The following is a 24,437-nucleotide window of genomic DNA, read 5'->3' on the forward strand; positions in this document are numbered from 1 at the left end:
TTTGTTAAATTTGCAGAATTTGTTGCTAAAAGGGCCCATTATGGATCTGTTCACTCTCCTGGTTAACCAACATAATAAGTAATAATAATAATAATTCATAGTTTAAAATAACTGTGTAGGGGCCAAACGGCCCATTAAAATACAAACATTGGTGCTAATGATTAAACAAAATGCCTCATCCAATTATCAACATGTTTTTTTGCAGGACATAATCCCCCTGCACACCCCCCCCCCCACACTAATTACATATACCATTTCCAAGATCCCACTACTATGAGAAAACAACAAATTCTTCAATCACCACTGTACCACAACAACACAAAAAAAATGAAAATCCAGATAATTAATATGCTTATTTTTGATAAAAATAATGTCTTTTCACAATTCAACCAACCAAAAGGCCATTCAATGGAATACATTATGTCCAAATGTGTGTGTGTGTGTGTGTGTGTGTGTGTGTGTGTGTGTGTGTGTGTGTGTGTGTGTGTGTGTGTGTGTGTGCGAGCATGTGTGTTTTTATGGTTAAACAGGTTAAGCACAGAGAGATAAAGTCTATAAGCTGCTTTGCTTCTTTCAGCATGCCACAATTAAATTTCCTAAGTCTCCAGTTGCAAACTGTTTAACTCTGAACAAGTAATTTAATCAAATAGTTTTCCTAAGTAAGCCCTGAAAATAGGCATATGTACCCAATGGGCTCATATGATTAGAAAATGAATAAAAAATAAATAAAAAACTGAAACTAATGTTTTTAATGGCTGCTATTCACCCTTTTAATAACATTGGCATCATTCAAATGAATGAAGTCAAAGCTGTCTCACATAATTCTATGTCCTATGGCACTATACAGTTCACATTTTCTATTGATAAATGCATAAATTTGAAGTTCTGGGTTACAAAGTAAAATTGGAAACACATTACTCAGGAAATGTGAAAACATACAGTATCTGGTTTTAAATTAATAGGATTATCCTGAATAAAATATTCTATTACTAATTAGCATTTGCTTTTTCAAAGTTAATTTTAATAAACATGAATATAAAATATATTTGACTTTAGAAAAAATCAAATTACATCCTCATTTTCTAATTCCTAAAGCCTTACATATATTAGCTCTTAGATCCAAACTGATGGCAAGAACTGTACCTCTGTCTCTAGCACTAATAGGGGTACCCTATTAGAACCGCGAAGGTCCACTTACACGAATCTGGAAATGTCGACATGTAGTCAGCGAACCGCGAAAACACCGATCGTCCTGAAGCACGAAATTCGAAATGTTGAATCGTCATAGTTGGCCCTTCTGCAGTATAGCACCTTAAGTTAAGTGTGCGATAGTTATGGACCTTATGGTTAGGGTGAGGGTTAAGGTAAGTGCATAGATAGTAATGTATGCAAGGTTTAGTGTAGGGTTAGAAGTAGGGTTTTGTTTAGTGTATGTATGTGGTTTATTTATTTTGTTTGGTTAGGTAGTATGTAGCGGGCAGTGGGGTTGGCCAACTATGAAGATTCGAGATTTTGAATTTCGCAGTTTAGGGCGTTTGGTGTTTTTGCGGTTCACACAATATGTGTCACTGTTTTCATATTCGCTGAAAAGGTCTTTCGTGCTTATAATATAGACCCCTAATAGGAACTATATGGACGTGAAAGAAATTTTGGACTATTTAAAAAATGCTATGAGAAAGTTACTGCACAGAAGAATAGTGTAGAAAATGAATAAGCAATTGATCTCTTTTTAAATATGAATATACAAAAGCTGAAAAAAGGAGCAAATTAAAAGACTGAAAGGAATGTAAAGTTCCAGGTAATGATGGCATAATTCTTGAATTATATAAAATATTATCTCTCAGCGTTTAATCTTTTTTACATTAAGGATTCACAGGAACTAAAACTACATTTAACATGCTTCCATCACTGAAATACACAACAAATTTTCCTTTATTAAAAGAGGATACATATTCATGTCCATGAACTTCTTGTAGACCTAAATCATTACTGAATGTTGATTATAACATTTTAAGTAAATCCTCTGCTGCTGTGAACACTAGCTGTAGGTGAATGTCACTGTTGATGTGACACTCCACCCCCATGCGCAAAATGGGAAAAGGGGGGAAGGTTGGTTCTGATGCTATTGCCTTGCCAATAGATATCTACTTTAAGTACAACTATAAGTACTTTACTAGAGGAAAAACAAACTGATTTTATATTAAATAAGCAAGTGCATGATAACTTCAAAAGAATAATTACTTGATTATGATAATAACGCTAAAAAATATCTAAAATTAGCCTGAATTTAAGTAAAGCCTTCAGTTCAGTAAACTGGTATTATTTAACTAAAGTTTTATAAATATTCAGATTTCCAAATAATTTTATATCTCTTATTAATTATCTTTATCAAAATTAATTCCCATGTTAAACTAGACTGCCTAATTTCTCAGCCAAGACAGATAAACAAGGGCATGAAACAAAGTTGTCCCTTGTCTTTTTTATTATTTGCTTTGGCTATTCAGCCTCTAGCCAATACATAAAACTTGACAATGATATAGCAGAATTTGACACAAATGATAAATATACTCCCAAAATGCAATTATTTGCTGAATGTTAACAATAGATAATATTGATTCTTTAGTAATAAATATTAAAAAATATTAAAATATTTTGAATTGATGTCAGGTCCAAAGTTCAATCAGGATAAAACTATCACATAATTAACAAAGAGTTAAATTATCTGATGGAAACTAATGTCAAATGTAAGTGGGATAGTAAAGAGGTTAAATATTTAAGGGTTACTCTTACATGCAGTTGTAAAGAAATAGCAAAATATAAATTATAAAAATATTTTAAACAATATTAGAACAATAATAAATAAATGGAATAACTATTTTTTTTCTATGAAAGATAGTTTGGTTTTAATCAAAATTACTGTTTTATTTAAAATACTGCACATTATAGTTCCCGCTAAAGAATACATTAAACAATTTTAAAACATTTGTTTGGAGTTCTTATGGCACACCAACAAACCTAAAATAGCTTTTCTACATCATAAAAGAGAACAGAAAGATGGTGGAACAGGATTTTATGACCTAGAGACTTGTGCTTTGGCTTCAGTTATTAAAACAGTAGCTTTATGGTTAAATTCTAATCATTCTGCCATTTGATAAATACATCACACATACTATCATTTCATTAAATAAAGAAAAAAATATCACTGTACAACATATACAGACCTTAAAGAACAATATGATGTGATTATTAAAGAAATATTTATTTAAAAGCACCAATAATCCAAGAGATTCTACTTATATGAGCAACATTTTAATAACATTAACTCAGGAATTCATTAAAGTGTCTAGCACAAGCAATACAGCTCATGCTAGGAAGGACCTTCTTCCATCATATGCCCTTTTGTGATTTAGAGACCCCATTATCAGCTAATTTGCATGTCTCTTGAATTGCATTTATTAACTGCTGATCTGCACATCACGGTAGTAACCTGCTATTCTTGACATTCCCCCAGCCACCCTCTCTCACACACACACACACACACACACACACACACACACACACACACACACACACACACACACACACACACACACACACACAAGTCCACAAATATGAAAACATACACACACTCACATATATATATATATATATATATATATATATATATATATATATATATATATATATATATGGGTCTATATTAGAACATTGAAGTTTCAAAACTTCGAATGTTCTAATATCGAACCCTATTCAGCGAAAGCTGAAAATATCGAAGCAACAGAAAACCGGATTTTTTTCCTAGGGAAAGAATTCAGTTGTCTGTTTCTGTTGCTTCGGTATTTTCAGCACTGTGGTGGAAACTTACGGGTCGGGTTCAGGTAAGTGTGCGATTGAGTGTGGGTTAGGTTAGTTAGGGTTAGGATGCGGGTTAGGTATGTGTGCGATTGTGTGGACGTAAGGGTTAGGTGAGTTAGGGTTAGGGCACAGGTTAGGTATGTGTGCGATTGTGTGGACGTGAGGGTTAGGGTGGGTTAGGTGAGTTAGGGTTAGGGCGCAGGTCAGGTAAGTGTGCGATTGTGTGGACGTGGGGGTTAAGGCGGGGTAGTTGAGTTAGGATTAGGGCATGGGTGAGGTGAGTGTTTTGCAGTGACGGACCTTAGGGTTAGGGTTTGGGTTAAGGTAAGTGGATAGTTAGTGGTGTGTGTATAGTTTAGTGTAGGGTTAGGTGTAAGATTTTAGGTGTATGTGTCTGGATAGTGGTTCCCTCCACCATGTTCATGTTAGGCAGGTGAACACAGACATTTGGTCACGTTCAGTACTGTCATGTGGTGGGGATAGCCATGCTAATTTACACAGCCAAGTGATTTCTTGACTTGCTCAGCTGTGGAGATGCCTTCCTGGAGGTGGTTCTGGGTTGAAGAGTATGGCTAATTAGCATATGCCCCCAGAATACCTCATTAACATTCAGCACAGCTATTGAGCCAGCCCTTCAAGCTGCTGTTCATCCTTGTGTTAGAGGACCATGCAGCACTTTGTAAGGATTGTTGCTGAATCAGGGAAAGGTACTGGGATATATACAAGGAGGTATATTCATTATGTTCTATTCTTGAATCTGTTCCTTAGAAATTTCATACATAAATACCTAAAGATAAAAGCATGTTGTTTCACCTTATTCCTAAAGCAATTACATCAGAATGTATAAATGTGAAGTGAAGAGACTAAAGACTTTGGCAGAGATTATTTAATGGGTATATGCAATTTTGCTATGGAAAACTGCTTTATTGTACACATCACTAGACAGTTCTTAATCGCTAAAGTTGATTGAATATCAGATATGATAAAAAAGACTCACCACCTATTCTTGATTTTCTACACAAATTCTAAATAAATGGTGAGAAAGGGATATCATATTTATCCAAAATATGCAAAGTAATTAAAAACTATAAACTTCATATAAAAAAAACTATTTGGATTGCACTGTCCAAATGAGCAGCTGAACTTCAACTAGAGTAGATAAAATGATTTTAATATTCTCAAAAGAAACTACATAATCTTTATTTTGATGATTTTTTTCTTGGAAATTTCTACATAGATCATTTATCACTCCACATAGATATGAAATGATATACAAAAAGGTAATGGTTGTTGGAGGTGCAAATTATTAATCAGAGTATATTGGTAGCATATCATTTATGACTACAAAGTTCTGTGACTTTTTTAGGGGAAAAATTTCAATGTTTGCTACAAGCATTGTGATCTGAAACATTTATATTAACTGAACAGTTAATGGTGCAATTCCCAGATGTGTACCTAAGTCTAAAATCCAACTTCTCTAAAGCTTATTAACAATAGACAGGAAAATAACTACAAAGTGCTGGGAAAAATGAAAAAATTAGTTCATGCCTTCAGTTACAGAATTTATAAATCCTATCAATTTTGTACATTATAAAGAAGTATCTAGTAGTAAGATGAAAACAAACAAAATAAGCACAGAATATAAGTTGAACTCCTTAGAACAGAAATATGAATGTGGTGCAGCGGTAGCATTGTCGCCTCACAGCAAGCGGTTCTCCTATTCGATTCCTGGCTGGGGTGCCTTTTGTGTGGAGTCTGCATGTCTTCCCTACATTCATATGGGTTTTCTCCGGGTGCTCTGGTTTCCTTCCATGTTACAAAGACATGCGTCTGGAGCATTTCGCTCCGGGCCTCCGCTGAAAATTGGCTTTGTTCCAAGTTGGACTTTCCTGTTTAACAAGTGATACATAATCAGTTTATGGCTTTTTAATGAGTTTTAGAAATGTTTATAATAAGAATTAATGTAAACACTTGTACAAATTGTTCATTTTATTATGTTAATATGTTTGTCCTTGTATATAAAATGCAACATGAAGGATACAGTGACTGTAAAATGTATCATTGTCTGAGCTGACTGCCTGACAGAATGTGAATTTTTATACATAGATTTAGCTTTTTTAAGATTTTTACATATAAAAGGCAGATGAAAACTTTACTAACCATTACATTGTTGTTTCCCTTGTACTGTAATAACTGTATAAATATGGTTATTGTGTCTGAATGATTCAAATGCGTCCTTGACTTCTAAGAATTTATTTAGCTTATCTAGTCTGTTTATTACACAATATATCTCATGGCAGTACACGCTATACGGGTTGGGTGGTGTGATGATGTATTATTCCACAGTTTAAACATAATTGTGTTTAGCAAGATATAATAGGACTTCATTTGGAAGGAGACAAGTATTTATTTAAAGTAAGATCTACTGCAGTCAAAAGAGTGTGATACAAGTTGAAGGTGAGTGCAGGTACAGTTGCTAAAACTTTGTTTTAAAAAACATAACTGTGATTCTGTTCTGCTATTTCACTATCTTGCAGTTTTGACTCTTAGGTTTCATTTATAGTTATCTTGTTTGCTAAAACTATCCATTGAATTGTGAAAAGTGGGTTTACAAAATAAAACATTCTTACTTAGATTTCTGTTTTTAAACACATTGCTAATTATTATGCTGATAATATAACCAGAAAGACAGCTGTGGTTCAGTTACTTCCTTTAAGACAGCTAATTCATGTTTGGTAGCCCATGGGTGTGTTCCTTGAGTATATTGTAGAGATGTAAAATCTCAATGCAGTCTAGAACCAAGATGTTCCTTGAAATACATCCATCTATGGACAGGACAATGTTAGGTAGTACTGCCCAGTACAAAGCACACTGGATAAAATCAAGTAATTAACAGTCATTCCGGGCTGAATTGCACTATATACTTCAGTAATGATTCTTCATTGTACACTAACCAGACATTGCTCCTGATATTGTTTTTCTCTGTCCCTACAGGAGCCAGCTCATTTAATAATTCGGCTTGAAAGGTGTTGGGCAACACCAGCAAATAACCCTTATCATGCTATTCAGTACGATCTTATCCTAGACAGGTTGGTATTATATACAATGTTCCTTACTGTAGTAGTTTTTTATAAGGCATGTAAATTTGGTCTAAACATGATCTTGATTGCAGTGATATGAGTCATACAGTACTGATGTTGATTTCATCTCTTTCGGTTCTTGGGCAACATTTTCTGACTGGTAAAATATTAGATTACATGTCATCAGAATACCTTTGTGCAGTCACTGAAATTCTGTAGTACTCATGAAATCCTTCAACTGTGGACATGATAGCCTATGAAGCACCATAAATTCTACTAAAAATGAATTATTTCATATTTCTTTTAAACAGTTTTTGTCAAATGATTATGTTTTACCTCATGGTGACTGAGTGCATATTATTCTGTTGTACTTTTAGGATATTTATTTTAATTATTTATGCTGTACAAGAAGGAGTCAGACTAGTTTAAAGAGTATAGTTCAACAGGAGGGTGAGACAGAAGCCCACCCCGTGCATTACTGTTGCTGAATTGACAATGATTTTCATATGGGGTCCAGATGTGGGGGGTGGGTTCAGTGCTGTCATTGAGGCACCTCATGATCATGATACGCTCTCTATAAACATATATGTGTCTTAAAGACTGCATATCACATGCAGAACAGGACATATTGTGAGCAAATGTGTCACTAAAAAGATATTTGTTTAATATATTTTAACTAAATGACTTTTGGCTATTTACTGTATCTTCAGTTGTGTTATCCGATGTTACTATGCCCTTTACGATTCTTAGTATAACTAAATTTATATTGTTCAACAAAAAGCTTACGATCTAATAAATGTTTAAATTAAATAACCTCATATTCGAAGATAGCGGTGAGATTTTCAGTGCCTTTTAATTTTGCTGTGGCAAATTCTCAGTTTTTACTATAAACACAATTATAAGGAGAAAATTATTATAGTCCAGCAAAACAATAAGCATGAAGGTTGTTTCATCAAACACAACATAATCTGGGGAAGATGCTAATATATTAAAAAGCTCACTAAAACAGTTAGTTTCTTCAGAGACTGCAGCAAAACAACATTTTGTTTTTATTGTCTCTGAAATGCAGTGACCTTGCACTTGATTACTCTAGACAATGGGATGTGGAGTTTAACTCCCCAGTTTAAGATTCACAGACAGAAACACAATATTATAGCAATAACCCACACCTAGGTGTGGGTAATGCTGGATTTACCCACGGTTGGCGTGGTTTGGTCCCGAGGGCGAAGGCGAGGGACCAAACAAAGCCAACCATGGGTAAATCCAGCATTACCCACACCCAGAAGTGGGTTATTGCTATTATACAATGACATTATTTATGAAAAAAATAATTACTTTTCTTAAATAATGGCATTGTATAATGCCTCCTTGCTGCCCTTCCGCAGCTGTCTGGTATTCCGCGGCAGTTCTGATGTACTGCGCATGCGTATGCCTACGCAGTACATCAGAGCTGTGGGCAAAAGCAACGGAGAAAGCAAGATCTCCGTTGCTTTTTACTGTTTCGCTATGTTAAATGGGTTTAACATAGCAAGACAGCTTTAAAAAAATAAATGGAGAATCTCCGTTGCTTATTTTAAAGCTGTCTCGCTATGTTAAACCCATTTAACATAGCCAGACAGTTTTGAAAAAAGCAATGGAGAAAGCAAGATCTCCGTTGCTTTTTACAAACTGTTTCGCTATGTTAAATGGGTTTAACATAGCGAGACAGCTTTAAAATAAGCAACAGAGATCTCCGTTGCTTATTTTAAAGCTGTCTCGCTATGTTAAACCCATTTAACATAGCGAGACAGGTTTAAAAAAAAAGCAACGGAGAAAGCAAGATCTATGTTGCTTTTTACACACTGTCTGTGTCGCTATGTTAAAGGAGTTTAACATAGCGAGACAGCTTTAAAAAAACTCTGTTGCTTTTTTTAAACCTGTGTCGCTATGTTAAACTCATGAAGTCTAATGCATGGGACACAGCTTGGCCGAGATAAGCAAATGTTTCCATGTCAAAAATATCCAATCAAACATGCAGGTGCTTAGATTTCTAGGCATTCTTTCAGTGTTCTTACTTATTTTGTTATGTAGCCTAGTGCATTATTTATTTTTTCCTACTTTTTTCTTCATCTCTCCCACACACAAAATCACATAAAACATTCATTGAATCTTGTATGCCAGTGATTTTTTTAAAGCAAAACATACCTGCATCTGTCTTTCTGTATGCCTGTCTATTACATTTAGTAGATACAACTTTGCATCTATATATCTTTTTGCATACCTATATATTACATTTTGTAGAACAATAATCAAACATGAGATGCGATGTACATGAATACACTGGTAAGGATACGCAGCTAATAAGCTACAGATAATGTAAATTAGCTATGCATTGTTTAAATTTATACAATTTTAAACGAGATCCAGCTCACCGGGCCATTATGGACAGCGCACCTAAAGAAATATAGTGACATATATGCTCTCCTCAGTGCTAGAACTCTAAACAATAAATTACCTGATCTTAAAAGACTCTTGTATTTGCAAAAAGAGCCATGTCTGCAGAGTTACTGAACCTTAGTTCAAATATAAAGAGAGTGCTCTGTCTATGCCAGCATTTTGTGCTTTTCATGACTTCAGACAGAGCATCAACTGTTGTTGAGTCTCCATATTTGTCAAGGAATATGTTACCTCCAGGGAGATAGGGAACTGCAAACTGAACACATTCAATCACAGATCACTCTTGAAAGGGTTAATTATCAACTAATAGCTTGTTACAGAATGCCTTCTTTATTCCCTGATGACTGTGCAGATTTCCTCAGTATTCTAAATGATTGCCCTATAAGCAAAAACTCCAGTAATTTGGATGACTTTAACTACCCTTTCTTTAAACTGACATACCTATACTTCCAATGCAGAACATGCCCACAAACTCCTAGATGTAATAAACAAAAATTCCTGTGAACAGTTAGTAAATAAACCAGCCAGAGGGCATAGCATTTTTGTACATTGCTCTCTGGTATCTTGTGACCTCCTCCATTAAACTCTTAAACTCTTATGCCACCCTCAACCTGCTCTGTGATAAAATATCAAAAATCCTTATGACTGCACCTCCCCTGACCTAAATACAGTAACAAACATCACTAAAGCATTTGACTCCCATTTGGAAAAATGCATAGAGCTATCAGTCCCTACCAGAACCAAGTATTATGCAAAATTCAAAAACAACCCACCCTGATGAAAAACCACCATAAATAAATTACACAATAAAAATAAGAATCTCATTAAATTATTTAATAGATCAAAAACCACTCTCCTTGAGCTTAATATGAGAAGCATTACAGAAAACTGAAGAACTCTGTCAGGCCGACTAAATGAGCCCATAAACATAGGTTGGACTCTGAAGTTAAAGATAGTTAAGACTCTTTCTTTAGTTATGTTAGAAAATGTAAAAATATCCTGCATTGCTCTGAACTTATTCATAATGATGCCTCTTATTCTGACCCAAAGACAATGCCATACTTACAAACGAATTTAGTGCCAACTTCTCCTGAAACTTCCATTCAAAGCTCCAAAATATCTGTATCCCCTACTCCACTAATTATCTCCAAAGATTATGTAGTGAAAGTGCTAGCCAAAATCAAAACTACTTCCTCCATGCAGCCTGACAATATACCAGGCTGCATAATTAATAATATTAAACAAGTCCTTGCAGGAATGCTCCTTAAACTGTTGAACCTATGTTTAGCTATGAGTTTTGCCCCTAGAAAATGATGTATAGCAGTGATGATACCCCTCCAAAAGGTTGTTCTTACAACCAACCTGGATAATATCAGCCTTAGAAGTCTAACCTGCAAAGTCATGGAATGTATTATAACTGATCTCACAAACTGCATTAGCAAGACTCTTAACAGACTTTATCTACAATAATTTGACTTTCTAAAGTGTGGATACTGTCTATTTAACCTGTTAGATTTCTTTGAAAGACATGTGGAGGCTATAGATAATGGCCACGCAGTGCCCATGGCATGTCTTAATTTGGAAAAAGGCCTTCAGCCCCTTTCTGTATGCAGACATCATATAAAAGATATATGCTTTAAAATATTGACTCATATGTGGTAAGATGGATAGCAAAATGGCTGGAAGAATGAACCTACTCAGTGAGAGTTGCAGGTGCCTCATCAGAAAATGTGAAACTAACTGATGGTATCCCTCACTTTCTTATGTTTGGTATTTACTTCTCAGGTCTTCAAGCCATGAGTCAAGATCTCTAGCTAACAAAGTTTGCAAATGATTGTAAACTGGGGGCTGTTATTATGTCTGTGTCAATATTTGGCACCCAAACCTTCCAAAATCAACTCTTCCTAGTAAACTCTTGGTGTACTAAAAATGGGCTTGAACTATGCATCATCACTTTTGGTAGACAGTCCCTTGTATCATTATACTGTATAGACAACACACTACTACAAAATGAAAATGTAGCCAGGGACCTAGGTACATGAGCTGATAGGTCCCTGTTTTTTGGCCATCACATGACAATGGTTTTCATGAAATTGTTTTACTTAGCCCAACTAATTGCCTAAGGAATATAATTAAGGTCTAAAAGGTAATCCTTCCCTTATACTCAACATTGATCAGACCAGTTATTGAGTAAAACACCCCCTTTGGGATGTATCTCACTGAATATTTCAAACAGTTCAAAAGAACCCAAAGGTCCCTAACCAAAAAGATTATAGGCCTAAAGTCCCTGAGCTACCAAGAGTGGCTGGAAACCATATCCCTTTATTCGATGTTTTATAGACTTTAGAGAAGAGATCTGTGTGTTGTTTACTGCTCCATTACAGACTTAATTGTTCTAGAACTCCAGCACCAATATTGCCACCAATACTAAAATTAGGGTCCTAAATCTTCACCAACAGATAAGTAAAACATGGTGGAGGAATAGGTGTATAAACCATCACCTCCCAAACTTCTGTAATAAACTTCCTTTGCATGTTAAATAGTGCAACTTACTATCTTGATTTAAATATAACCTAGATGATTGGATGGGTATTTGTAAATTTATTCCAGGATGGCCCTCCTGCAGAAAGAGGTGTGGCCTGAGGGAGAATACTGGCAAGGCGTGAATACGAGTCAGTGATATATGTATTAATCTATGAATCTATAAGAAAATTATTTTGCAGATCGTATCATGAACTATGTGATACTGAATCCATGTCTTTTTATGCATCACTCAAGTTTCATTTACCTCAAAACTGAAAACACTCTATAGTATCAGACCAATGAATTTCCCAGCATCACAATCTTTGTGTTACTTGCCTTCAATATTGCTCTTTATGCTGAACACATGGGGATAATAAGAAGGCTTGACTTTAGTCACTTATGAATTTGAATAAGGCAGTAAGTTTGGAAAACATTTTTGTTTTTACAGACCACAGTACAATTATTATGATTTAAACCTATATATTTTCTGTACTAATGTCTTCATGTTGTAATTTACTTTAGCCTGTGTACCTTGAGTACCTTGAGTAGGGGGCAGATGATTCCATTCATCGTTTACATATCCGTCAACATCTGATCATTAAAAATCATAGCAGTGCATGTTAAGGTTCATAGCAATGGGTCAGAAGGAGCATATAATATTTTTTTAGAACAATAGTAGACAACAAAATCAGTGATAAGAAATCTTTGTATAATTTTACTTTAGTTACTGAATGATGTTTGCACACTTAAACTGGGTTAATGTTATGATAAAAAAAATCAGTACACCCATAAGTGAGGTTAATAGTTTTATGCCTGTATTGCAACAGGTGAGAGCTATGCTTACTCAGAAAAAGACTATGATTACGAAACTCTTTTGCAGACCAGTGCACTCATCCAGATATTTTTTTTTATTGTGTCACTGTCTTTTTTAATTCATCTTCATCCAGTGCACATTGCAAAGGGAAGATCTGTCTTTAGTAACTCACATAAGTCTTTAGTAACTCAATAAAGAATTTGTTTTACAAAAGTCCTTTGCTAAAGAGCGGTACAAAAACAAAATGTTTCCCCTTCAGAAAGCTTTTGTTTTAATTTGTATTACCCCAATGTACTTTTGGTAAGAAATGAGACACATTTAAAAGAAATAAGGCACATTTTCATTTATTCAGTTAACATATTACATTCACAAAATTACTTTGTTGGCCACTACAAACTGAAAATGTACTGAACTGACTCTTTTGTGCCATTATATTTTTTATATTTGCCTTTCACCCAATGTACTTTTTTGGAGTGGACACCCTAGCCTTTCATTCACTCAGATGAGGAATTAGCTCTGTGAAACAGTTTTGCAGACTGTTGCTAACATATTGTAGCACTGATCGCATGCCTTTTCTTGTTCCAATGTCTTACTCCTTTTTTCAGTTCACCTACTACACTCAGGACTGGGGCTCTGACTTCAGCCACTCACATAACACATTATGTTTTGAGAAGTCTTTTGCTGACTATATCATGTGCTATATGATACTGAATACACGCATTTTCTCTACCACTCAAATTTAGTTAACCTCAGAGGTGTAGCTAAGCATACTCTGTGCACCAACCAAGTAAATTTCTTTGGACATCTCTCAGAAATGCTATGACTGATGGGGCAGAATATTTGAAGCAGTGTAAGCTAATGCCTTCAACATGTATACTTAGAGAAATACATTTATTTTTGTAGGTGTGGAGGCAATGGTAAAAAAATGTAATTTATTAAGTGCATAGGAGCATAGGCACAAAGTCTGGACTTTTTTCAAAATGTGAGGTAGGTTGGAGGGTAATAGTATGAGGTTTCAGGTATAAAATAAATGTTTCAATCTATACCCATTTATTTAGAAGAAAACCACAATGTCAGCATGGATAAATGTTTAATTTCATATCCTGTGGATTGTTTCATACAGGTTATAGACTATATTAACATCAGGACATGAAATAGCTGACTCACTTGATGCTATTTTTGACCTGTTCCTAACACCATTGTGATATCACAACAGAGAACAATTGCAATGATACCCAATAATAATGCTTAGAAAATGGGCAATCTGTACATCAATACACTGACTGGAGAATGAACATTCTCAAGTAGGGTATTAATGTACAAGTAATGCCTGGTGAAAAACAAGTCCGCCGCTTCACGGCAGCATATCAAACTGCCGTGGAGCTCAGACTGGAAAAAAATAATGATCACCATTATTTTACTCTCATTAAGCAGCAGTTCTGCTGCTTAGCGAGCGTAAAATGTAAAAAAAAAAAAAAAAAGAGAGAGACTCTGTGTGTGTGTGTGTGTGTGTGTGTGTGTGTGTGTGTGTGTGTGTGTGTGTGTGTGTGTGTGTGAGATTGAGAGAGTTGGAGAGAAAGTGAGAGTGATCATGTATCACTGAATATGTGTATGAATGCAAAGGAGACTGTGTGTATGTGTGGGAGATCAAGAGAGAGAAAGAGCGATCTAGTGTGTGAATGCGTGTATGAAAGCAGAGGAGACTGTGTGTGTAAGAGATCGATAGTGAGAGTGAGAGCGATGTTGTGTGACTGAATCCCTATATGAAAGCAGAGGAGACTGTGTGTGTAAGAGATCGATAGTGAGAGTGAGAGCGATGTTGTGTGACTGAATCCCTATATGAAAGCAGGGGAGACTGTATGTGTGAGAGACTGAGAAAGAGAGAGACCAATCTTGTGTGAGTGAATGTGTGTATAAACGCAGAGGAGACTGTGTGTGTATATGTATGTGTGCGTGTGAAAGCAGAAGACACTATGTATGTATGTATGACAGAGAGAGAGAGAATGATCTCTATGTAAAATGGTTGCGTTTTACCTATTTATTTTTAAGCACTATATTATTTATTTTATGTATTTTTTTATATAAAATGCTTCCTCCAACACCATTAACATATAGTACAGCAAGTTTAAAACATTAGACAGAGGAACTATTTTACATTACAAATATGTAAAAAAATAATATAGTACTTAAACAAATAAGTAAGCAAGTAAAACACAACAATTTTATAGTGAGCCCATTCTCTAAGCGTAATAATGCCCTCCAGGGTGTGTGTTAATGTGTAATTAATGCCCTTCCAGGGGTGAAGAGGCCCGACACCATAACACCCCAGGCAGGCGTTAATTACATATTAACACACATCCTGTCAGGCATTATTGCTTGCTTGTTACACAAGTAAATGAGCAGCAAGTCCTGGCACCTATGTACAGACTGTACTGCACTGATATTAATCCTTACCTATCACTGTGCTGGTATGTGCTCAACATGCTACCCTTTATTTCTGCTGTATTTGTGTACTAAACTCACCAAGACTATGTGTTCTTCCAGAAGATTCTCCAGAAACAAAACTGTTACAGTTTCTATATATTTCATTAATTGGAAATTATTATTTTTGCATTTTATAGCTGCTCAGAATCACTGAATGATGGCACTTTATCAGTTATTCTGAATGGACAAGGACCAGCAGCAATGTTTAGGATCCAGATGTTCAAATTTGTTGGTGACAGTTTCAGAGATGTTTTCCTACACTGCAATGTTCAGATTTGCCATGGTACAGCAGGACTTTGCCAGCCAGTAAGTGATGGGACAGTATTAAATGTTACTACTGTTAATACGCCACTAAATTTTCAGTACTTATATTATGCTAATTTTATTCTGTTATCAGATAGGTAGACTAGGCCACAATGGTCTAGTTTTAGGTAGATCCTTGTCACAGCATAGAAATGTAAGTATGATCAATTATACATGAACCAAATAGTTCAGAATATCCTGGTTGTACACAGGCAATAACTGCAGAATGTAACAACAGAAATGGTACACAGTGTGCATATTTGGAGATGAGGTATCTGAAATGATTATAGCAAAGAACAAGTTTGTTTCTGCTATGCAATTATATATGCTGCATTCATGATTAACACACACTCTGAACAAAGATCGCCATTGTTTTCAATCAATCGAATTCACTGCCTGAGACTTCCTCAAGATGGTTCTCTGAGTAATGTATGCAAAGTCGGATCATGACTTATGGAGATACTTTTTGTATTGTATACAATTACATATATTTATACAGTTATTATCTTGCAATAATATTGTGAATATCTGTGAAAATCCCCTGCACTGTAAACAAGTCACGGTAGGGTTCTTCTGCAGTGCAAGCTATAGTACAAAACAGTTTAAGTAGTGATTGTTCTAAAACTCAGTTTATTTAACTGCTTATCTTGTGAGGCTTTCACATAAGGTCTCCTGCAGTGTAAGCTGTCCTACAATATACTTCACGTAGGTGCTATTGTAGTACAACAATTTAGTGTAAGGTCCTATTGCTGTGTAAGTTATCCTTGAACACAGTTTCTATAGTCATTATCCTAAAACAGTTTATGTGATACTGTGTCCACCCATCCATTCACAACCCTTTTTCCCATTTTCCACATGGGATCAGAGTGTTATTTCAACAGTGACAATTATGCCAAGGTTCTCACTGCTGGGTGGCTAGCCCTGTCATGGCTGTCCTTCCATACCACACACTCACACCTATGGCCAATTTAGAGTGTCCAGTCCACCTACTGCATGTCTCTGGATTTTGGGAAGGAAACTGGAGCACTCAGAGAAAACCCACACAAAAACAGGCAGGATATGCAGACTCCACATAGAAGGCATCCCACCCAAGAATCGAAACGAGAACCTCTTGGTGTGAGGCAACAATGCTATCTGCTGCACCACTGTGTTATACTGTGTAACTGTAATAATTCATTGTAGGGTTTGCCTGCATTGTAAGCTATTATGGAATACACATTATGCAGTTATTGACATGCAGAACACTTTACATAAATACTAACTTACTATCTGAGTAGCACTCTCCTTTACTATAAACTCTCCTGCCTATAGAATACAGTCTCTGGTAGATAGTGTAATACAGTAGTTTAGTGTAAGATTCTCCAACATTGTATACTATCCCTAGAAAATTATGTGTACCTCAACAATGTTTACTATCCCTAGAAAAGTATATGCAGTTACTGTCCTGGAGCGGCTTCTGTAGATAACATGAATAAGGCTTCCCTGCACTGTAAGGTGTCTTAGGACACAGTTCATGTGATACGCCTCCCTGTCCCATCTCATCAGCTCAGTCTACTGAGCACAGAGAGAGCCAACCCCCTTAGCTTCTTAATCTTGAACTATCTTCTGCTTCCTCCCTCTCCACAAAAAAAAAAAAAAAATTGCACTCTATTCAGCTGCTTTTACAGTAATTGTGTTCTTCCTGTTTTACTGTCTTATTTTTGCTGCATGCTTTTAAGTGTTCAAGTGCTTTTATTCTGCTGCATTTATTACTGTTTGTTAGTAGCCTGATTAAATTTATCTGTCGTTCTAAGCATCTTAGTTTTGATTTTAGCACTTGTGCTTCAGGCCAGTTACTTTACATTTAAGGTTTTTGTAGTCTACACTCTTGTGGACAAACTCTTATCAAAACCCTGTCACCATAAGCCCGCCCAAGTATCCAGAACACTATGTCTGAACAATTCTCATCAGTTCCTCTGGTCGACATGGGCATACTGAGACAATGTAGCAACTACCTGATGTTTACATACAGCCGCCTTCTCCTAGCACATAATTCTTCTACTTGCGAGAAATGCATGTGCATCAGTAACCTGGAGTCCATGCTCTCTCACACCACAGTCAGTACTCCTGACATTGAGGAGATTGCCAGTATAAACACCACACCACTCACACCACATAGCCAAGCGCAACACCCACCCACCTATGCAGAGGTCCTCAATAAAAACTTACCTAAACAGCAGAGACCTCCAAAGCACACTCACAAACATTCCACACACAACACCAAATACATCACACACAGCAGACAAAACACCAGTGACTCACAAACACAGCCCATAAGGCAAAACAACAAACCATCACAGCCCACAAGGCATACAAGGTATAACAGTAAACCAAGCATATTAGTCATTGGTGGCTCAATTGTGAGACACAATAATGTCCCCCTCACCAGGCTCGACAAGGAGAAGGTCATGGTCAGTTGTCTGTCAGGTGCCTGGATCCTCCACATCATGCACACACACTTGTCTCCACAACAGGTACAAGTATGACTCTGTCATTGTCCATACTGGTGTGAATGACTTGAGATGTACCTTCCTGGACTATATGAAGAGAGGCATGATTGAACTCTCAGAGTATGCATCTCAGGCAGGTATGACCCTAGCCCTAAGCAGCATCATACATTCACCAAGAATGTTACCACAATACCAACAAAAAATAATTGACTTCAACAATTGGCTTAGCTTCTGGTGTCATTCCAAGAGGATCCAGTATTTGTCTGCCTGGGATGACATGGTTGACAGGCCTCGATGCTTTACCAGAGATAGCCTCTACCTGTTACCACTGGGATTCCGAATACTGGCCAAGGCTCTCATCTCTCCATTGTGCCTTTTTTAGGCAATGTCCCATAGACAAATCTTCCAACATAAAAGATTTGTCAAAAAGCAAATTGAAGGTCATGCTGCTTAACGCTAGGAGCCTTAACCTAAAAATGCACTCACTGGAGGCTCTCCTTGCACTGGAAGATACCGATGTCTGTGGGGTCACAGAAACTTGGTTCAGGGATGTGGAGAGCACCACTGCCTTACCAGGCTATACCTCATTCCACACATTCCGACCCCAAAATGAGGTCAGGAAGACTAAGGGTGGTGGAGTCTCTATCTTCATTAAGGACAGGCGCACATCCAGACTGGTGTGCCAGCATGAAGCACTGGAGCTACTCCAGGTGCAACTGACAGTTGACAAGATACCCATCCAAGTTATAGCCAGCTATAGCTCCCCTCCATGACTCAGAACACTCATTCCTATTACCCTGATCTACTTGTCTCCATCAATGTACCCCCAGCCCCCTGAAACTCGGTGACATCAACCCCCCTCCCCACCATAGACTGGGTGATCTATTCCTGCACTATTGCACTCACTCAACGATTCCGTGACTTCATCAATTCTAACACATTAGACCAGCGTGTCATCCCCCACAATGGGAGATATCATTCTGGACTTGGTTCTCACCAACATGGGTGACCACTGCACCACTCCCATAGTATGTTCCTCCCTGGAGAGATCAGATCATTGGACTGTCTTATTCGAAGTTTCTATCCCACCCAACTCCCCTCAGCCATATTCAAGCTAAAAAAACTTCTCAAAAGTTGACTACAACCTCCTAAGGGAAGATATCAGCAGCTTCACCTCGCCGCCCCCCTCAGAGGATGCAGACATCTATGCCAAACAGTACGCCAGTGCAGTATACAAGCACCTGTACAATTGCATCAACTCAGCCATACCCAGCAGAACTAAAACCTGCTCCTCAAGGAAAAACAAACCTGTTTGGTGGACATCCTACATCAACAGGCTTTACAACAAAAGGAAGAAACTGTTGCCCAAGGGTAAAAAGGAACAAATTCCAAACTGGAAAAACTCCCTCCTTAACCTCAACAAGCAAATTGAATCACTAGTGAAAACCTCCAAAGCCAATTCTGAATTGAAACTAGTCCCCGAAACAAAGGGAAACCACAAAGCCTTCTTCAGTTACACCTCCATGGCAAAGCCTAGCTTTGTTCTGAATTAGTAGTTAACAGTATCACTTACACTGATCCTGTTGACTTAGCCAACCTGCTAGCTCAGTGCAAACTTCAGCCCCCTGTCCTCCCAAAGGCTCTTTTGACATCCTCGATACTTGTGTCACAGCTCACATCTCCATGCATCAAGTGTTAAAGTCCCTATCCAAGGAAAAGAACACAGCTTCCCTGGGACCTGATTTTATCCCAGGATGTATTCTGCACCATTTCCAGCAAGAACTAGCTTCGCCATTGAGCAACCTATTCAACCACAACCTAAGTACAGGCTTCATTCCAGCAAAGTCAAGAACTGCCATTGTCATCCCACTGCACAAAGCTGTTGCCACTATTGACCCTGGAAACTATTGCCCCATTAGCTTGACAAGTCTAATCTATAAAGCCATGGAGTGTATTATTATGGATCTCATAAACAAGAACATAGGCAGTCTCCAAGCACTTGATCCCACTCAGTTTGGATTTGTCAAGGGCAGATTTTGCCTGTTGAACCTGGTTGCCTTCTTTGAGACTGTCACCAAGGCCCTGGATGAGGGTAAGTCAGTACATACAGCTTACCTTGACTTGGCCAAGGCCTTTGACTCAATACCCCACTTGGGCATCATCGAGAAGCTAACACAACTTGATGTAAATCCTTATCTCATCAGGTGGGACCCTCAATGTCAAAATAGGTGCCTCCACCTCCGATAGCAGACCTGTCACTAGTGGAGTTCTCCAGGAATCTGTCTCAGGATCCCTACTGTTTGGCATCTACTTCTCAGAGGTCCAGGCAAAGACAAAAGGCTTGTGGCTGACAAAGTTTGCAGACAACTGTAAGTTGGGTACTGTCATTGACTCCCCAAATGATGTTAACATACTGCAAAACGGTCTCACAGCAACTAATGGCTGGTGCCAAAGTCATGGCCTTAAGCTAAATGCAAAAATATGTATCATCATACTATTTCTAAAAACACGGCCCCTACTGATTACCACATCAAAGGCAACCCCCAAAGTACACAACCTGTGGTGAGAGACCTGAGTACTCAGGTTGATAACAATCTCACATTCAACCATCAAGTAACAGCAGTGGTCAGAAAAGTCTTTTACTTGGCTGATCTCATAAGTAAAGGGATTGCATCCAGAAAAAGGAGGTTATTACCTCGCTATACTCCTCCCTCAGTAGACCAATAATTAAGTATAACACCCCATTTGGTATGTACCTACCTCTCCAAACATCTGCATCAACTGGAAAGACCACAGAAATACCTCACAAAAATAATCCAAGGCCTCCAACACCTGTCCTATGTGGACAGGCTGAAATCACTATCACTCTACTCAGTATCATACAGATTGCTCAGAGGTGATCTGTGTCTCACCTGCAAGGCAATCTCGGGCCCAGCCCTACTAGAGATGCTCCATATCCATAAGTCTAACTCCTCACCCATTACCCACTCAAAAGGCCTGAATCTAATAAGCAACACCAACAAAACCTGCTGAAGAGACAGGCTTGTCTCCCAGAGACTGCCCCATCTCTGGAATAGACTTCCCATACATGTCAAACAGAGTACCTCGCTGACCCTGTTCAAGCACAAACTTGATGAGTGGATGGAAAACCACAAATTTGTCCCAGGGGCTCCACTTGTTTCCCTCATTGACAGGGGCAACAGGTACTGGCTAAGATTTTGTTTTGGGGATACACTCTTGGTTAGGCTTGTAAAGGCTGCAGGGCCATTATCTGAGTAACCTCCTATAATCCTATGATCCTACTGTGTACTCACAGTAATTTATTGTAGGATTCTTCAGCACTGAAAGCCATTATGGAGCACAACTTATATAGCTACAGTCCTACAGCACACTTTACATAAATTCAACCTTACTATTTGCATCTCCTGCTGTAAAAACTGTCCTAGTCCTAGGACAGAGTTTCCAGTACATATTACTGTAGTGCAGTACCCTGAGGTAGGGTTTTGGTGCACTGTAATCTATCGTAGAACATACTTCATGTAGACACTAACTGTAGTACAGCAATTTGGTGTAAGGTTCTCCAACGATGTATACTATCCCTAGAACATTATGTGTAGTCACTATCCTTGAAGAGTTTCTAAAGATAATATCAATGATTTTGGTGAAGGTTTCCCTTACAGTGTAAAATGTCTTAGAATACAGTGTACTATCAAGGAACCCAGTTTATTTAGAAACTTTTTGCAGTGCATGACATATGACATGATCAATTAGCCAAGCCTCCTCCCTTGTAAATAAGCACCTCTGCACACTCTTCAGTGTCCACTGAGGAGTCTACTATGGGCCCAATGCTTGTGTGCAGATACCTCTTCCCTAAAGAGAGGCATGTAGGCTTAAGCCTTGTCATTTCACTCCTCCCCCACATCAGCTCCTAATACGTACTCACAGGTTCATAGGTTCATAGGAGGTTACTAGGCTAGCAGCCCTAAAGCCTTTATAAGACTATCCATTTTAATTCTGGGTTGTCCCAATTATCCTTAGTTAGATTGGCATACTTTACAGATCGGCACCAACTACTCCTGTCCATGAGGGACATGGGTGCCACCCCCTGGGTGAATTTTCAGTTATCCATCCATTTGTCCAGATTCTGCTTGAATAGGGTCAATGAGGAGCTCTGCTTCACATGAACTGGAAGTTTATTCCAGAGCAGTGGCAATCTCTGGCGGGCATACCTGTCTTTCCAGCATGTTCTGTTGATGTCACTGGCAAGGTTGAGATCCCTAGAGCGAGTGACACTAGTGCCATTTGATTTGAGGATGTACAGCATTTCCATCAGGTTGGGGTCAGAGACTGCCCTATAGGCCAGGCACAAGTGACCTCTTAGTAGCCTATATGGTACAGAGTACAGTGACAGGGCTTTCAGTCTTTCCATGTAGGTCATGGTTTGGAGGCCCTGTATCTTCTTAGTGAGAAACCTCTGTGGTCTCTCCACTTGCTGCAGGTTTCTGGTGAGATACATGCAGAAGGGAGCATTGTACTCTATTAATGGTCTGATTAGGGTCAAGTAAAGTGGGGTTATAACATCCTTAGACCTGGATGTAATGCCTTTACTTATAGGATGCATAATGTAGAAGGTTTTCCTTACAACTGTGGAAACCTGGTGGTCAGAGTTCAGATTGCTGTCGACCTGTGTTCCCAGATCTTGCACCACTGGGTTTGAACTTAGAGGGGTGTTGTTAATATTGTAATTAGTGGGGAACTCTGCTTTGCCAAATGGGATAATACTACACTTTTTTGCATTTAGTTGTAGACTGTGACTTTGGCATCAGTCAGTTGTTTGTGTTAGCCCCTCCTGTAATATGTTAACATCACTGGGGGACTCAATGATTGCACCTAATTTACAATCATCAGCGAACTTAGTAAGCCAAAGGCTGTCTACTTTAACCTGGACTTCTGAGAAACAGACTCCAAATAGTAAAGGGCCCAGTACAGATCCTTGCAGTACTCCACTGGTGACAGGTCTACTGCTAGAGGTGGAGTCACCAACTTTGACACTATGTGTTCTGTTAGTGAGCCAGTCAGCTACCCATCTAGTGATGTAATGGTTAACACCTGCCTGGGAAAGTTTTTCAATGATATCCAACTGGGGGATTGTGTCAAAGGCTTTGGCTAGGTCCAGATAGGTGGTATGCACTGTCTTATCTTCATCCAGGGCTTTGGTGACTTTCTTGAAGACGTCTACCAGGTTCAATAAGTATGATCTACTCTTAACAAAGACAAACTCGGTTGGGTGTAGAGTTTAAAGGTCATCTATGTCCTTGTTAATAAGATACATGATGATCCTTTCCATGGCCTTGCAGATGAGGCTGGTTAGATTTATGGGTCTATAGTTCCCAGGGTTTTCTTGATGGCCCCCCCTTTATGAAAGGGGATTACTGTTGCTGTTCTTCATTCTGCTAGTACAAATCCAGTTCTCAGGCTATGATTAAACAGAACAGCAAGTGGATCAGCTAGGTCCTGTTTTAGATTGCTTAGTAAGTAACCTGGGATGTTATCTGGTCCCACTGAGGCTATGTTTTTGGCTTTGGAGAGTGCAGATATGACTTGATCTCTACAGATAACTAGGGTATGGCTGGTGGGGATAGGGGGTGAAGTTTGCACCAAATCTGTCAGCTAGCAGGTTAACAATTTCCTTCGGTGTATTGTGAGTGGTACCATCTATTACCAATTTGGCACATAGCTGGACACTCCTTTTTAGACTTTGGACATAGTTAAAGAATTCCTCATGATTGTCCTTGGCTATGGATGCTATATTTAGCTTCATAATTAGCTTTAGAGGACTTTACAAGACTTCTAATTTGCTTGTTCAGTCTGTGGAGGGAATTCTTCCTCTGCAGAGGCAGTTGCCTCTTGTTCTTGGACATCGGTTTCTTCATTTTGTTATACAAACCATTTATAGTACATGTCCACCAAGATGGCTTGTTTTTTCAGGAGGGCCTGGTTTTAATCTGGTCAGGTGCAGTTGAGTCTATACAGATGCTAAGATGATTATACAGGGCACTTGTGTAAATCTCTGCATAGAAGTCACTATTGCCTTTGATTATAGGGGGTATAAAACTTTTTGTAGCATCACTTAGTAGGCTGCAGTCTGCTTTGGAAAAGTTTCTTAGTTTTTTTGCTCCTTTGGGGGTGTGGGGTCCAACAGTTTCTTCGAATGAGACTAATTTATGGTCTGTCCTTACCAGGGAGGGCATCACACAGGGAGCAGTGCACTGACCACCCATGTTGGTGAATACTATATCAAGGACATTAGAGCCCCTTGTGGGGGTGCGGACTATCTGTTCCAGAGCATTTGCATTGACAAACTCCAGGAACCTCTGGATAAGCATGTTTGAGCTTGTGTATGTTACCCACTCGATGGAGGGATAATTGAAATATCCCATGGCTAAAGTGTTG

The 24,437-nt window shown here is 38.1% G+C and overlaps 1 protein-coding gene across 1 annotated transcript in view; it reads left to right on the forward strand.

The window, feature by feature from the left end:
* The window catches only part of LOC122799593 (uromodulin-like), a 561,298-nt gene that overhangs the window by 491,811 nt on the left and 45,050 nt on the right, over positions 1-24,437 (forward strand). The window contains exons 6-7 of the mRNA XM_044068761.1: positions 6,850-6,944; positions 15,330-15,498. Of these exons, the coding sequence (XP_043924696.1) occupies positions 6,850-6,944; positions 15,330-15,498 (264 nt within the window). The remainder of the gene's footprint in view (positions 1-6,849; positions 6,945-15,329; positions 15,499-24,437) is intronic.

Source organism: Protopterus annectens, chromosome 1.part0 (genome assembly GCF_019279795.1).
Source record: "Protopterus annectens isolate FY-2018-M chromosome 1.part0, PAN1.0, whole genome shotgun sequence".
Classification (NCBI taxonomy): Eukaryota; Metazoa; Chordata; order Ceratodontiformes; family Protopteridae; genus Protopterus; species Protopterus annectens.